Source organism: Eubalaena glacialis, chromosome 15 (genome assembly GCF_028564815.1).
Source record: "Eubalaena glacialis isolate mEubGla1 chromosome 15, mEubGla1.1.hap2.+ XY, whole genome shotgun sequence".
In the NCBI taxonomy this organism is placed as follows: Eukaryota; Metazoa; Chordata; class Mammalia; order Artiodactyla; family Balaenidae; genus Eubalaena; species Eubalaena glacialis.
Genome location: NC_083730.1, coordinates 75,369,143 through 75,384,812, shown reverse-complemented (window position 1 = coordinate 75,384,812; position 15,670 = coordinate 75,369,143). Strand labels below are relative to the sequence as shown.

At 44.4% G+C, this 15,670-nt stretch overlaps 1 protein-coding gene across 4 annotated transcripts in view; it reads right to left on the bottom strand.

The window, feature by feature from the left end:
- Positions 1–15,670, bottom strand: part of UBE3B (ubiquitin protein ligase E3B) — a 54,259-nt gene that overhangs the window by 14,605 nt on the left and 23,984 nt on the right. For all 4 annotated transcript variants that reach the window (XM_061169084.1, XM_061169086.1, XM_061169083.1 and 1 more), the window contains 5 exons: positions 8,751–8,922; positions 7,055–7,173; positions 6,311–6,425; positions 5,439–5,538; positions 991–1,110 (listed from right to left, as the gene is read on the bottom strand). In XM_061169084.1, the coding sequence (XP_061025067.1) occupies positions 991–1,110; positions 5,439–5,538; positions 6,311–6,425; positions 7,055–7,173; positions 8,751–8,922 (626 nt within the window). The remainder of the gene's footprint in view (positions 1–990; positions 1,111–5,438; positions 5,539–6,310; positions 6,426–7,054; positions 7,174–8,750; positions 8,923–15,670) is intronic.

Sequence of the window (15,670 nt, the reverse complement as noted above, 5' to 3'; positions counted from 1 at the left end):
CGGCAGCTGTCAGTGTCAATCACCAGTGGTCAGAGAACTTAAACAAGTTCTCCAGGAGCGACAAACAAGGCACAGATGCCCCGAGGCAGAAATGAGAACGCGTGGGGAGGAAGGGCTGCTGCCGATGCCGTTTGCTGGTGGCTGACGATGCGGCCCCGTGCTGTCCTGGGATCCCCTGACTGTTCTACGCTGCAGAACATGCCGATGAGGAACTGTGGCTGGAGTGTGATGAAAGGCAAGAGAGCAAGCATGGGCAAATCAACGAAGCCAAGCCGCTCCTGGGAATGGGGACATGGGGCTCAATCACCATACGTGCACATACACTGCACAACGCCGGAGGAGCGTGTGGCAGGCACGATGCAGACACTGCAGGTGCGTGCGTTTATTATGACAATGTTCAGGGTCTTGTTCCAGCAAAATCAACATATCATGACAACTTCCTCACATACAGAGGACAGTGTCCTGAGGACAGGCACCTATTTCAAAGTCACACAAAGTTGCTGCATGGGAGGAACCCTGGACGCTGGGTTTGGCGTAGGTGGGCCACTTCACGTGCATCTCCTAAGTTTATGTCCAAAAAGAACGTGTAGCTCTGTGATCGATGTATTTCCCAGGATGGCTCAGTAACTTAACACCCGCACTCCAGCCTCCACACTCACAGCTGCGTGGCTGGGCAAAGCGCTTGCCAGAACAGACAGAGTCTGCACAGATATAAGCGTGTCTGTCCTCATTTCAGAGGCACAGAGTGTTGGCCGCTCTCACCTCGTGGGGTAAAGGGAGGGAAACGCTGCGCTGGGGTCTCCAGAACTGAGGGCGTGTTTAATCAAGCAGTGCTCAGAGCAGCTGGCAGGACAAACAGGCCCTTCCTGCACCCACAGCCCTGGCTGCAGTGTCATTAGATCAAGGAGTGATAAGCACAGTTCAGAGGCAACAGGTCACCCACCAGAAACCCTACAGTTTACAGAGCGCACCCTGCAACAGGCTTCTCACCTCCAACATCCGGGACCGGCGGATGGTGATGTGAGTGACATGAGGGGAGGCGGAGCTGGTTTCCACAAGCCCCAGTTTCTCCTTCTCCTTGGTCACCATGTTTCGGAACAGGAGAACTCTCTGAAATGAGCAAAGGTGAGACCGATAAAGGGGTCAGCAACTGAGGATCCCCTAAAACACACTGCACAAAATTAATGAAATGGAAGCACGTGAGAGGCTCCCAGAATGGGACGCTCTGATGTGTGCTACAGGTTAGAAGTGCTTTGTGAGGACAGTAAACATCCCCCCAAACGCTCTTGGGAATTAGAAATATAGCTCAATACATGCCAAGGGGAAGGGTTCCAGAAAGAGTGGTCTGGCTGCAGCCAGAGCCCAGCTAAGAACAGTCTGGGAGAAAAATCATTCTCCTTGTTCCGTCAATAATCCACTGTAAAAACCTTGCGGCAGCACGCATTACAGAGGGTGCTTTATATAGCCGTGCCTGCTTTAGAGGAAATCAATAGCATGAATTTAAAACACAGAAACATTTCAAAGATATATATTTTTTACTGTCAGAAATGTGTAAATGACCCTACAGTATAAAGGTCCCTGACTTTTACACCTGCCTCCTCTGTGTCCTCAAGCACATCGCAGTCCCACCAGTAATATTTCTCAAGTATCATTTAAATAGAACCCTCTCGCATTCTCAAGATTCTGATAGGCCCCTTTAGGAGAGCATTGACCTTTGGCCCCATCCTGTAATAGCACTCAAATCATGTCAGCGGAATGAACGAATAACTCCAACCTCAGCTGTTTTTCTGAAAAATGTAAATCTCCCCAAAGTCAAGAGCATTGTTAGATACAAATAATAACAGTAATAATAATAACAGCCGCAGTAGTAACAAGAGCTAACTATACACGAGGGGAGGCTACTGCATTTTCATTTGATCATTCTATTAGCTCCCTGAAGTAAATATGGTTGAGACAGAAAAAGCCAATGCCGACAACCTCCTGAGATGGGGGATGTGCTCAATGGAGGGACTAGTCAGTGAAGGGGCGCCAAGTGGCTGGTTTACAAGTCTAGAAACTAGGACTGAAGTGCCCTGAAAAACAGCAAAAGCTCTCGGGGTTCCTGGGCAACGCGGAAGGGAGAGTGCGGGCTGAGGACAGCGAGGGAGGCTGGAGATGCACATGCCGGGCACTCTCGCCTCTGCCTTCTGTGCTGGGGAGCTGGAGACAAGCACAGGTATTTAACTCGTGGGGGGCCATGTGGCATGACTGCTTCCCGTGACCCCCAAGTCTTTAGCATGATCACCTGAACAAGGGGTGCTGTCTTGTGGAACTTGAGGCAGAAGATAAGCCTCCTGTCAAGGTTAATACCGTATGGAGCAGAGACAGTGGACACAGAGGCAGGACTACAGAGGTGACCACAAGAACGCCGGCCTCCCATGAATCGCAGAAAGACTGGATGGGGCTCTGGATTTCCGTGGGGCAGGGAAGAAGGTTTGGGGTAACTTTCACCAGCTCTCAAGGGGCTAGGAGACCTCAGTGAGCACAGTGGACATCTAGGTAAGGATCATCATCCCACTTTGCAGATGAGGAAACTGTCATGCAAGGTCACACAGCTGGTGCACGGGGGACCAGGGCCCATGCACAGACCACCATACTACCCAGCCCTACCCACCACACGTGGCTCTAGGCCTTCTAGGCCAAAGCGAGAGAGAGAGAGAGAGAGAGAGAGGCCTTAAGTACCAGTCAGGAGATGAACTGCACGTAAACATGTAAAAGCAACACAACAGAGCGCAGAGGATGAAGTGCCGCGTGTGTGAAGCAGGCAGAGCCGAGACTTTTAAAAATATTAAGGAAAGCAATAAAGGCATTATAAGCCACCCACTCAGGTGGGATCAAGAACGAGGGAGAGGTTTGGTGTCTAGGGCAGATGGCATAACAGTAACAGATGAGAGAGACAACGCAGGCCTGGAGAGAGGCTTTCACCCCCTGTACGCCCCAGTAAGAACGTCACCGGAAGAGGACAGCACACACGCTGTGAAGAGGGAGGGGAAGCCTGAGACACAGAAAACACTCCAAGCCTCAGACACTATCCCAGACCTGCTGGTGACATCACAGGAGCAGGACAGGGGCCAGAAGATGAGGAAGGGCCCTATTTTCCCAAGGGAGGGAAAAGAGAGATTTATGAGCCAAGGACGAATGGCTCATAATCTTTATGCTGTCGATCTTAAGCGCCCCCCACCCCGCCCCTTGGTGAGGACTACCATACAGCCTCGACTCTTAAGTCAGATCAGCTAAACCCAGAGGTTCCCAGACTTTCTTGTTCTCAGCACCCCTAATGGCTCAGTAATATTTCTTACTGCAATCTTAGGTCAAAAGAAATACCTAACAGTTCCATTTAGTAGACAGTTAAGTCCTACCAACTTAATAAGTGTTTATGTCCTAAGAACTCAGTAGCTGTATTTAAAAAACACGCATAAATTGAAATTAAAAATATTTTAATTTCATTCTTTTAAAACCCAGCTTAGCAAATAGGACATCATTGAGAAGAATGGAGCAGAATTTAATGCTGACGCTGTGAACTCAAGCAAGTACTTCACACGGTGCCCAACAGATTTCACTGTGTTTCCCTCAAAACTTTAAAATATCCTGTAGCAACCGGGGTGCCCCAGCGCACCATTTCTGAACTGCAGACACACGGAGTGGAGGTTCCAGACCAGACGCTGTGGGCCAGGGCTGAAGTCACAGACACCCAGGAACGGGGCGAGGAGCCGCATTTTAAGTCAGATTCCACCAACCTGGACTAGACCCACGAGGTGAAGGGCTGGAACCCACTTCAAATGAGGACTGGCTGGAGAAGGGAAGGGCACCACCCTTGGAAAACAGAGCACCCAGAAAGCAAACCGCAGAAGATGACACCGTCCACTTTTGGTGGCTGTTCAAGGACCAAAGGGTAGAAGTTACAGAGAAGTAGATCGTGTAAGACAAGGAAGGATGTTCCACCACTGGGAAGAGAGAAGCCATACAATGGCCTGCTTTGCAAAGTTGCGCATCCTCTTATCTGAGGCAGGGGCAGGGATGTCACTGAAGGGGCTCCTGCATAGAGGGCGCGTGACAAAGTCATCTCCATGAGAGGCTTAGTTCTGTCTAAGCCTTCTGAGAGGCTCTGCTGTCAGGCGCAGTAAGAATTTAAACGGCCACATCTGTTTGTGAACCACTGCTTGAGCGGAAGTAAAGAAGGGCAACCACAAGTATGACGTCAAGGTCAAGACAATACCAGAGGACAGTGAGGAGTACTAAGTAAGTCAGGAGAGAAAGAAAAGGGCACCTGTGGGTTCTAAGGAGCCTCCCCCTGAAGGAGCAGACATTTCTGGAGTGCTCACGACACACCAGGGACGCCCCTCATCTCCCGGGCGCCCCTGCCGCAGCCCCTGGCCCTTCCCAAGGCTCTCACGCCCCTTGGCTCTGTAGGCCACACCCCCCGGTTCTCCTCCTTCCTCTGATCACTGCTCTCCCCGTGCAGGGCTCTGGCCTCCGTCCCCGGTCTTCTCACTCCCTCTGGCTCCCTGACCACCTCAGCCACATCCATGAATGCACCGAGGAGGTCTGCAAGCCGTCTGCGTGTCGAGTCCCCCTCCAGCCCAGTCCTCCCTCCTGCGCTCCAGACCCTCGCGTCCACTGGCCTCGAGGAGTCGCAGACACATCACCTGCCCCCTGCTCCTCCCAGCCCCGCTCTCGCCTGTGCCCCCACCTCTGGGAATGGCGCTCTCGAGCAGCCAGGCACCCAAGCCGGAAACCTGAGCATCCTCTGAGCTCCTCCTCTCCTTCCCCCCGAGTGCCATCGTTCTTCAAGGCCTGGAGGTGCCACCTCCTTCAAAATCTCTTGATGTCATTGTCCTTCTACTCCCGAGGGCCCACCCGAGTTCAGGCCAGTTTGCCATGACACCTGCCTCTCGCCAGTCCGCCACGCTACGGCCAGAAGGAATTTTCTAAAGCAGAGCTCTGACCAGGTGCCTCCACAGCTAAAAACTCTCCGATGGCTTTGGACGAAATCCACGCTCCTACCCTTGGTTTACAAGGCCCCTCCTGCTCCAGCTCCTACAAACCTCCTCAGCTTCATTTCTTGACTCCACCTGGCTCTCCACTGGCACCACATTCTCTCTCACCTTGGGCCTGTAAGCACTGTCCACTTCTACCTGTGGAGTCTTCTCCTGAGCCCCTGCCCTGGGTGCCCACAGCATCCATCCCCGTAGCATCCATCCCACACTACCCAAATGGACAGTTCACACCGTCTTCAATCTCTGTACCCCCAGCACTTGGCATAACAGCTGGAATAGAGTAAGAGCCAGTCAGCATCTGCGTTTACTGAATGATCGTTTTTATTCATTTCTAATAATCGTTATAACAAAAAGGACAGTCAGGAACTTGGTGGGAGGACCCCAGCTCTGAGTGCAACTCACGTTTTTGTGAGGAATGACATGTGGGATGTACTGCAGGATCAGCTGAGCCCGTTTTCTGTCCTTGTCAAGTTCTTGGAAAAGCACGCTAGGTTTGAGATCCCTTAAAAACAAAGACATGGATTTGGGATAAAGAACAAGAAAACCATCCTCTCGTGCAGGGTTGGCCAGCTACAGCCTATGGGTCAAATCCAGCCTGCTGCCCATTTCTGTAAATAAAGTTTTAATGGAACAGTCATACCCATTCATTAGGTACGTCTCTAGCTGCTTTCGCACTACAATGGCAGAGTTGAGTAGGTGCAACAGACACTGTCTGGTGTGCAAAGCCTAAAATATCTACTGTCTGGCCCTTTACAGAAAAAGTCTGCTAATCGCTATTCTAGTGCCACAACTTCAATAGTTACATAAGAGTTGATTTGTCATTGATTAACAAAAGGCAGACATGATCTTATGTTTAGTTGTTGCAAGAGGATTTCCCTACCCTACCCCCCAACAAACCTAGCTGTGGTTTTTATCCCGCTAATTCTGCTGATAAAAACTGCCATTTAATGATCATAACCTGTTGCTTAGTTCAGCTGAAAGAACTTTTCTTTCCAGTTTGCGTATGAAACATCTGCTAAATGTGAGCTGGCTCTGCTGCCAATAATGAGCTCTAATCATCTTCAGCGTATTGTGTCCTAACAGAAGCAACTGCGAGGTGACCTGCCCTGACAGGTGCTTTATAGGGACATATGCAGATGAAAGGACAGATGAAGAAGTCGGACCAAGTCCTCTCTGCCCTAAAACATGAGTGCTGAGCATCAGGCCACGCTGGTGCCGGCAGCATGATAGAGGGACGCCAGCCTCCGTAAACCCCCTTCCCACCCCGTGCTCACTTTCGCAGCCAGTGGTCCTCGGGGGCGAAGCGCCGCCGGCAGTCCCGCTCATACAGCACCATCAGCCACCCGTGGACGGACTGGAACAGCTCCAAGGTCTCGCCCTTGGCATTCTCTGTGGGGCAAACAACCAGGAGAGCCACAGTCTCGGAGCTGCTCAGAACTGGAGGGGACAGGAGGATAGCCCGCGTCTCCTCTCGTCAGCCCCGAGGCCCAGCAGTTCTTCGTCTCCCTCATGCTGAACGTTACATGGCATCAACAGAATTAAAAGCCTCCCTGGGTACATTCTAAGGGCCTGTGGGACCCGGGAATGTCTCAGACACAATCACTCAGGCTGCCTCCCACTTGTATGTCATCCAAAGGACCTTTTAATCTAAGGAGTTTGGTGCTGAACGACTGGAAACACTTCAGGAGGTAGACTCTAACTTGAAGTGGGACCAGGCACGTGTTTTATCTTCATGAAAATCAACTCAAAGAATCAAAAGGAGTTTCAGGACAAAATTAGTCATGAATAATCCTTCACACACACATGTAAATCCTGAAGGATGCCTGGGAGAGTAAGACTTCCATAACCACACTACTATCTTAAGAGGTCATAAACAGTGGAGAAATAAAACTTCTGTGTGAATAAATGTGCATTTTCAATTAACTTTGATGGACAAGGCTAAGAATCAGTTGATGTTATAGGCTCTAGACTCCCCATGTGTAGCAGCAATTAAACAACGGCTGACATCTTTACCTTACCTACGATTCCATCCCAGATCATCTTAAACACAAAGGAATTCAGAAAAGAGGAGATGGTGATCAGTTCTTCCAGTTTGAATGAAATCTGTTCTTCATAAACTTCAATGTCATCAAGGATCCTAAGTCAGAAAGAAAATTATTCACAATTTCCCACTAAGAAGAAGGGGAAAAAAAAGATCTATTCCTCATACTAGACAAAATAATGTTAAGAAAGAAGCTCTATCTTTTAGATAAAATTTACAGGTAAAATGATATGATGGAAGGGTGGGTGGAGGTATAGATGAAGCAAGAGTGGCCATGAGTTGATAACTAACTAATGAAATTGGTTGACAGGTACGTGAAGGTTCATTATACTATTCTTTCCACTTTCTATTTATTTGAAATTGTCTGTAGTAAAAAGTTAAAAAATACAATTGAGAAAGGAAAGAAACAACACGTTCTGCTCTACCCTTTTCTTATTCATAAGGATCTGACTGTGACACTGCTTATGAATTCATGTCTGAATTATCAAGGAATCTTGACTGAGAGTCTGTGTCTACTGAGGGAAGTTGTGGAATCTTATTCTGCATCTGCAACAGACACTAGAGGCACTGAGTAGGTGCTTGATAAGTATTTGAAGGTGAATGAATAAATGTCTGAAAGAATATATGAATAAATGAACCATAAGATGCAGCTCTATCTGAAAATCTCCTATAACTGCTCTATTCACTTTAGAGCCTGACTCACTCTTGGGTCACCCTTGACCTGGCAATTAAGGGTGTGTCACCAGCAGCTACAGACCCCTGCTCTCCCCTCTAACTACTCACTGAGCCCTCCCTCCATGACTCATACCCAATCCACCACCTACATATCCCTAATCCCCTCCTGCCGATCTCTCCCAGACCGAATATAACTTCCTGAGGTCCATTCTATCTTACAATTCTTCACCAACCTTTTGGGAAAAAGTGGAATTAAAAGAATACCAAATACTCAAGTAGACACATAAGCTTAAAGAAAAGGAACTGAATGGGACTAACATTTGTTAATTTCTCACTGTGCCAGGTACTGTACTAGGTACTTGACACTCCTTTTCTCATTTACTCCCTATCAGATTGGTAATATTGTCTCCATTCTAGTGTTGAGGAAACTGAGGCTCAGAGAGGTTAAGCAACTTGCCCAGGGTCAGCTTGATAACAGTTGTAAGAATAACAGCCAACACATACTGACTGCTTCCGGTGCCTGGGACTATGCCTAACACTCATCTCTTCTGTACCTTCCCACACGGCTAAGAGGTAGGTGCTATGAATTCCTATCTATAGATGAGGAAACTGAGGCCCAGAGAGGTGGAGCCCCTTCCCCTCTGGCCCAGGGTGTCTCAGTGAGTGGCTGAGCCAGGTTCTGCACACTGGCTCTGGAATTTTCCAGTTAACTACCTAGCACAGTGAGTAAATAGCTGAGGTGTGATTTGAACCCAGCTCTAGAAGACCCCAAAGCCCACATCAAGTGGTAATGACCCAGCTCTCCTGAAAGGATGGGAACTAACAACTGCTGAATCCCTACTAAGTGCCACCCACTTTGTAAATGTCTTGTCAAATTCTTCTAATGACAGGTCCAAATGCTTGCAGTAATCACATTAACAATTGCTTCCTTGCTGACACTGTACTTTGGTCTCTCCACATTCTAGGAAAGGAATTCAGCCCCACAGCAGTCAACCTACGTGATGAGGTGCCGGGAACAGTCACAGAACAGCATCAGCATGGCCAAGAGCTGCTTAGACTCTTCAGTGTCATTGTTGAGGCATTCCAAGAAGAGCTTTAACCCTCCGTGGGGCCCCAGTTCACAGATAAACGCCCAAAGTTTGGGCAGCAGGTCATCAAGGTAAGTGAGACCTGGAAAAGGATAGAGAAACCCAAGCTTCAGGTGGGGCTTCACCTGGTCCCTTATGTCTCCTCTCCTTCGGGAAAACAAAACACTTAAACCTATTAGTGACCATTTAACGCATGTTGAGAGAAAGAAGGTGCAATTACGAAGAAAAACATCCCCATGAGAACAACAATGATAATAGCAGCTAATATTTAGTGGGTGCTTACTATGTGTCAGATACCATTCTAAATACTTTACAGGCACTATTTCCTCTTCACCTTGGGAAACCCGATGTTATCACCATTTTAAGGGAGGACACTGATGCACAGAGAGGTTGAGTAACTGGCCCCAAATCACACAACCAGTGTCAGAGTCAAGAACAGAACCCAGATCTGCTGACTCAGTGTTTATGTTTTAAATCAGGGATAAGCAATTTTCTTCTGGAAAGGGCCAGAGAGTCAGTATTTTTAGGTTTTTAGTCTGGACCAGTCTCTGTCACAGCTACTCAATGTGCTACTATCACAGCATGAAAGCAGCCGTAGACAATAGGTAAATAAATGGATGTGGCTGTGTTCCCAACAAAACTTTAATTACAAAAGCAAGTGGTGAGCTGGACTTGGCCCATGGGCCATAGTTTGCCAACCCCTGCTTTAAACTATCTTGCAGGCTTATCCACATTTAGCAAAGCTCTCCTCTCATCTACTGCTATTATTCTATCTCTGTTAAAAATGGGAAAGCAGCGAATGACAATATGAGATACTCTGAAGTGTTACACAAAAATTTGACCCGGGGAGAAGCAGAGGGCTTCTGATGGCTAGGCCTCAGGCACACAAGCTGCATCACTGTTATCTATGAAGGCTTTTAATATGGCTATTGACCTAGAAAGTGTGGCTCTAAAGTTCCACGTGTCACTGAATGTACAGTAAGATGTGTTCCTCAAATGATTCCTCAGAAAAGGAGGAGTCACCTTATATTTGAGTCCTTATAATGCCTCTCACTTTACAGAGCACTTTGAATGTCTTAATTTTGAACAAAGAACTGTTTGGGGAAGATTTATTAGCCTGGGGGCAGACTCAATCAATGCTACTTATGGATGTTTAGAGGGTGAACTGAAGGGATTGTAATGGAGGCAAAGAAATTTAACACCCATCTCATTATTATTCCTAAAGGTTTGACCTCACTTTTTCAAGGGTAAGGGGATGTGGTTATAAAATGCAGAAACCTCACAATTTAAAAATAAGTTAAAAAAAACAAAAACAAAAAACAGGGTGACTGAGAGGACCTTCAAGATGGCGGAGGCGTAAGATGTGGAGATCACCTTCCTCTCCACAAATACATCAAAAATACATCTACATGTGGAACAACTCCTACAGAACACCTACTGAATGCTGGCAGAACACCTCAGACTTCCCAAAAGGCAAGAAACTCCCCACGTACGTGGCCATGCGGCTGACAGGGTCTTGGTGCTCTGGCTGGAGGTCAGGCCTGAGCCTCTGAGGTGGGAGAGCCAAGTTCAGGACATTGGACCACCAGAGACCTCCTGGCCCCACATGATATCAATTGGCGAGAGCTCTCCCAAAGAACTCCGTTGCAATGTTAAGACCCAGCTCCACTCAATGGCCAGCAAGCTCCAGGGCTGGACACCCCATGCCAAACAACTAGCAAGACGGGAACACAACCCCACCCATTAGCAGAGAGGCTGCCTAAAATCATACTAAGTTCACAAACACCCCAAAACATACCACCGGATGCTGTCCTGCCCACCAGAAAGACAAGATCCAGCCTCATCCACCAGAACACAGGCACCAGTCCCTTCCACCAGGAAGCCTACACAACCCACTGAACCAACCTCACCCACTGGGTGCAGACACCAAAAACAACGGGAACTACGAACTTGCAGCCTGTGAAAAGGAGACTCCAAACACAGTAAGTTAAGCAAAATGAGAAGACAGAGAAATATGCAGCAGATGAAGGAGCAAGGTAAAAACCAACCAGACCAAACAAATGAAGAGGAAATAGGCAGTCTACCTGAAAAAGAATTCAGAGTAATGATGGTAAAGATATCCAAAATCTTGGAAATAGAATGGAGAAAATACAAGAAACATTTAACAAGGACCCAGAAGAACTAAAGAGCAAACAAACAATGATGAACAACACAATAAATGAAATTAAAAAGTCTCTAGAAGGAATCAATAGCAGAATAACTGAGGCAGAAGAACAGATAAGTGACCTGGAAGATAAAATAGTGGAAATAACTACCACAGAGCAGAATAAAGAAAAAAGAATGAAAAGAATTGAAGACAGTCTCAGAGACTCTGGGACAACATTAAATGCACCAACATTCGAATTATAGGGGTCCCAGAAGAAGAGAAAAAGAAAGGGACTGAGAAAATATTTGAAGAGGTTAGAGTTGAAAACTTCCCTAACATGGGAAAGGAAATAGCCACCCAAGTCCAGGAAGCACAGAGAGTCCCATACAGGATAAATCCAAGGTGAAACATGCCAAGACACATATTAATCAAACTATCAAAAATTAAATACAAAGAAAAAAATATTAAAAGCAGCAAGGGAAAAGCAACAAATAACATACAGGGAATCTCCATAAGGTTAACAGCTGACCTTTCAGCAGAAACTCTGCAAGCCAGAAGGGAGTGGCAGGACATATTTAAAGTGATGAAAGGGAAAAACCTACAACCAAGATTACTCTACCCAGCAAGGATCTCATTCAGATTCGATGGAGAAACTAAAACCTTTACAGACAAGCAAGAGCTAAGAGAATTCAGCACCACCAAACCAGCTTTACAACAAATGCTAAAGGAACTTCTCTAGGCAGGAAACACAGGGAAGGAAAAGACCTACAATAACAAACCCAAAACAATTAAGAAAATGGGAATAGGAACATACATATCGATAATTACCTTAAATGTAAATGGATTAAATGCTCCAACCAAAAGACATAGACTAGCTGAATGGATACAAAAACAAGACCCGTATATATGCTGTCTAAAAGAGACCCACTTCAGACCTAGGGACACATACAGACTGAAAGTGAGGGGATGGAAAAAGATATTCCATGCAAATGGAAATCAAAAGAAAGCTGGAGTAGCAATTCTCATATCAGACGAAACAGACTTTAAAATAAAGACTATTACAAGAGACAAAGAAGGACACTACATAATGATCAAGGGATCAATCCAAGAAGAAGATATAACAATTGTAAATATTTACGCACCCAACATAGGAGCACCTCAATACATAAGACAAATGCTAACAGCCATAAAAGGGGAAACTGACAGTAACACAATAATAGTAGGGGACTTTAACACCCCACTTTCACCAATGGACAGATCATCCAAAATGAAAATACATAAGGAAACACAAGCTTTAAATGATACATTAAACAAGATGGACTTAATTGATATTTATAGGACATTCCATCCAAAAAGAACAGAATACACTTTCTCCTCAAGCGCTCATGGAACATTCTCCAGGACAGATCGTACCTTGGGTCACAAATCAAGCCTTGGTAAATTTAAGAAAATTGAAATTGTATCAAGTATCTTTTCCAACCACAACGCTATGAGACTAGATATCAATTACAGGAAAAAAACTGTAAAAAATACAAACACATAGAGGCTAAACAATATGCTACTATGTAACCAAGAGATCACTGAAGAAATCAAAAAGGAAATTAAAAAATACCAGAAACAAATGACAGTGAAAACACGATGGCTCAAAACCTATGGGATGGAGCAAAAGCAGTTCTAAGAGGGAAGTTAATAGCAATACAATCCTACCTCAAGAAACAAGAAAAATCTCAAATAAACAACCTAACCTTACACCTAAAGCAATAGAGAAAGAAGAACAAAAACCCCCCAAAGTTAGCACAAGGAAAGAAATCATAAAGATCAGATCAGAAATAAGTGAAAAAGAAATGAAAGAAATGACAGCAAAGACCAATAAAACTAAAAGCTGGTTCTTTGAGAAGATAAACAAAATTGAATAACCATTAGCCAGACTCATCAAGAAAAAAAGGGAGAAGACTCAAATCAACAGAATTAGAAATGAAAAAGGAGAAATAACAACTGACACTGCAGATATACAAAGGATCATAAGAGATTACTACAAGCAACTGTATGCCCATAAAATGGACAACCTGGAAGAAATGGACAAATTCTTAGAAAAGCACAACCTTCTGAGACTGAACCAGGAAGAAATAGAAAACATAAACAGACCAATCACAAGCACTGAAATTGAAACTGTGATTAAAAATATTCCAACAAACAAAAACCCAGGACCAGATGGATTCACAGGCGAATTCTATCAAACATTTAGAGAACAGCTAACATCTATCCTTCTCAAACTCTTCCAAAATATAGCAGAGGGAGGAACACTCCCAAACTCATTCTACGAGGCCACTATCACCCTGATACCAAAACCAGACAAAGATGTCACAAAAAAAGAAAACTACAGGCCAATCACTGATGAACAAAGATGCAAAAATCCTCAACAATATACTAGCAAACAGAATCCAACAGCACATTAAAAGGATCATACACCATGATCAAGTGGGGTTTATCCCAGGAATGCAAGGATTCTTCAGTATACTCAAATCAATCAATGTGATACACCATATTAACAAATTGAAGGATAAAAAAGTGGTGCTGGGAAAACTGGACAGCTGCATGTAAAAGAATGAAATTAGAACACTCCCTAACACCATACACAAAAACAAACTCAAAATGGATTAAAGACCTAAATGTAAGGCCAGACACTATCAAACTCTTAGAGGAAAACATAGGCAGAACACTCTATGACATAAATCACAGCAAGATCCTTTTTGACCCACCTCCCAAAGAAATGGAAATAAAAACAAAAATAAACAAATGGGACCTAATGAAACTTAAAAGCTTTTGAACAGCAAAGGAAACCATACACAAGATGAAAAGACAACCCTCAGAATGGGAGAAAATATTTGCAAATGAAGCAACTGACAAAGGATTAATCTCCAAAATACACAAGCAGCTCACGCAGCTCAATATCAAAAAAACAAACAACCCAATCCAAAAATGGGCAAAAGACCAAAATAGACATTTTTCCAAAGAAGATATACAGATTGCCAACAAACACATGAAAGGATGCTCAACATCACTAATCATTAGAGAAATGCAAATCAAAACTACAATGAGGTATCACCTCACACCGGTCAGAATGGCCATCATCAAAAAATCTACAAACAATAAATGCTGGCGAGGGCGTGGAGAAAAGGGAATCCTCTTGCACTGTTGGTGGGAATGTAAATTGATACACCCACTATGGAGAACAGTATGGAAATTCCTTAAGAAACTAAAAATAGGACTACCATATGACCCAGCAATCCCACTACTGGGCATGTACCCTGAGAAAACCATAATTTAAAAGTGTCATGTACCACAACGTTCACTGCAGCACTATTTACAATAGCCAGGACATGGAAGCAACCTAAATGTCCATCGACACATGGATAAAGAAGATATAAATTCTTCTTTATATATGTGGCACATATATACAATGCAATATTACTCAGCCATAAAAAGAAACGAAATTGAGTTATTTGTAGTGAGGGGGATGGACCTAGAGTCTGTCATACGGAGTGAAGTAAGTCAGAAAAAGAAAAACAAATACCGTATGCTAACACATATATATGATATCTAAAGAAAAAAAAATGGTTCTGAAGAACCCAGGGGCAGGACAGGAATAAAGATGCAGGTGTAGAGAATGGACCTGAGGACACGGGGAGGGGGAAGGGTAAGCTGAGACAAAGTGAGAGAGTGGCATTGACATATATACACTACCAAATGTAAAACAGATAGGTAGTGGGAAGCAGCTGCGTAGCACAGGGAGATCAGCTCAGTGCTTTGTGACCACCTAGAGGGGTGGGATAGAGAGGGTGGGAGGGAGATGCAGGAGGGAGGGGATATGGGGATATATGTATATGTATAGCTGATTCACTATGTTATACAGCAGCAACTAACACAACAATGTAAAGCAATTATACCCCAATAAAGATGTTTAAAAAAACAACAACAACAGGGTGACTAAATAGCCAATAGGTCAAGTAAGAAATCAAAAGAGAAATTAAAAAAATACCTTCAGACAAGTGAAAATGGAAATAAAACATTTCAACATTTATGGCATGCAGCAAAGTGGTTCTAAGAGGGAAGTTCATAGTGATTCATGCCTACATCAAGAAACAACAAAAATCTCAAACAATCTAATTTTTTACCTTAAGGAACTAGAAAAAATAAATGAAGCCCAAAGTTAGTAGAAAGAAGTAAATAACAAAGATCAGAGGAGAAATAAATGAAATAGAGACTGAAAAGGCAAAAAGATCAATGAAATTAAGAGCTGGTTCTTTGAAATAAAGTTGACAAATCTTTAGCTAGACTCACCAAAAAAAAAAAAAAAAGAGGCTCAAATAAAATCGGAAATGAAAGAAGAGACAACTGATTGAAAAAATACAAAATATCCTAAGAGACTACTATGAACAATTATATGCCAACAAACTGGACAACCTAGAAGAAATGGATAAATTCCTAGAAACATACAATCTTCTAAGACTGAATCATGAAGAAACAAATTCTGAACAGACCTATTACTAGTAAGGAAACTGAATCAAAAACCTCTCAACAAATATAAGTCCAGGACCAGATGACTTCAATGATAAATTCTACCAAACATTCAAAGAAGAATTAATACCCATCCTTCTCAAACTCTTCCAAAAAACTGAAGAGG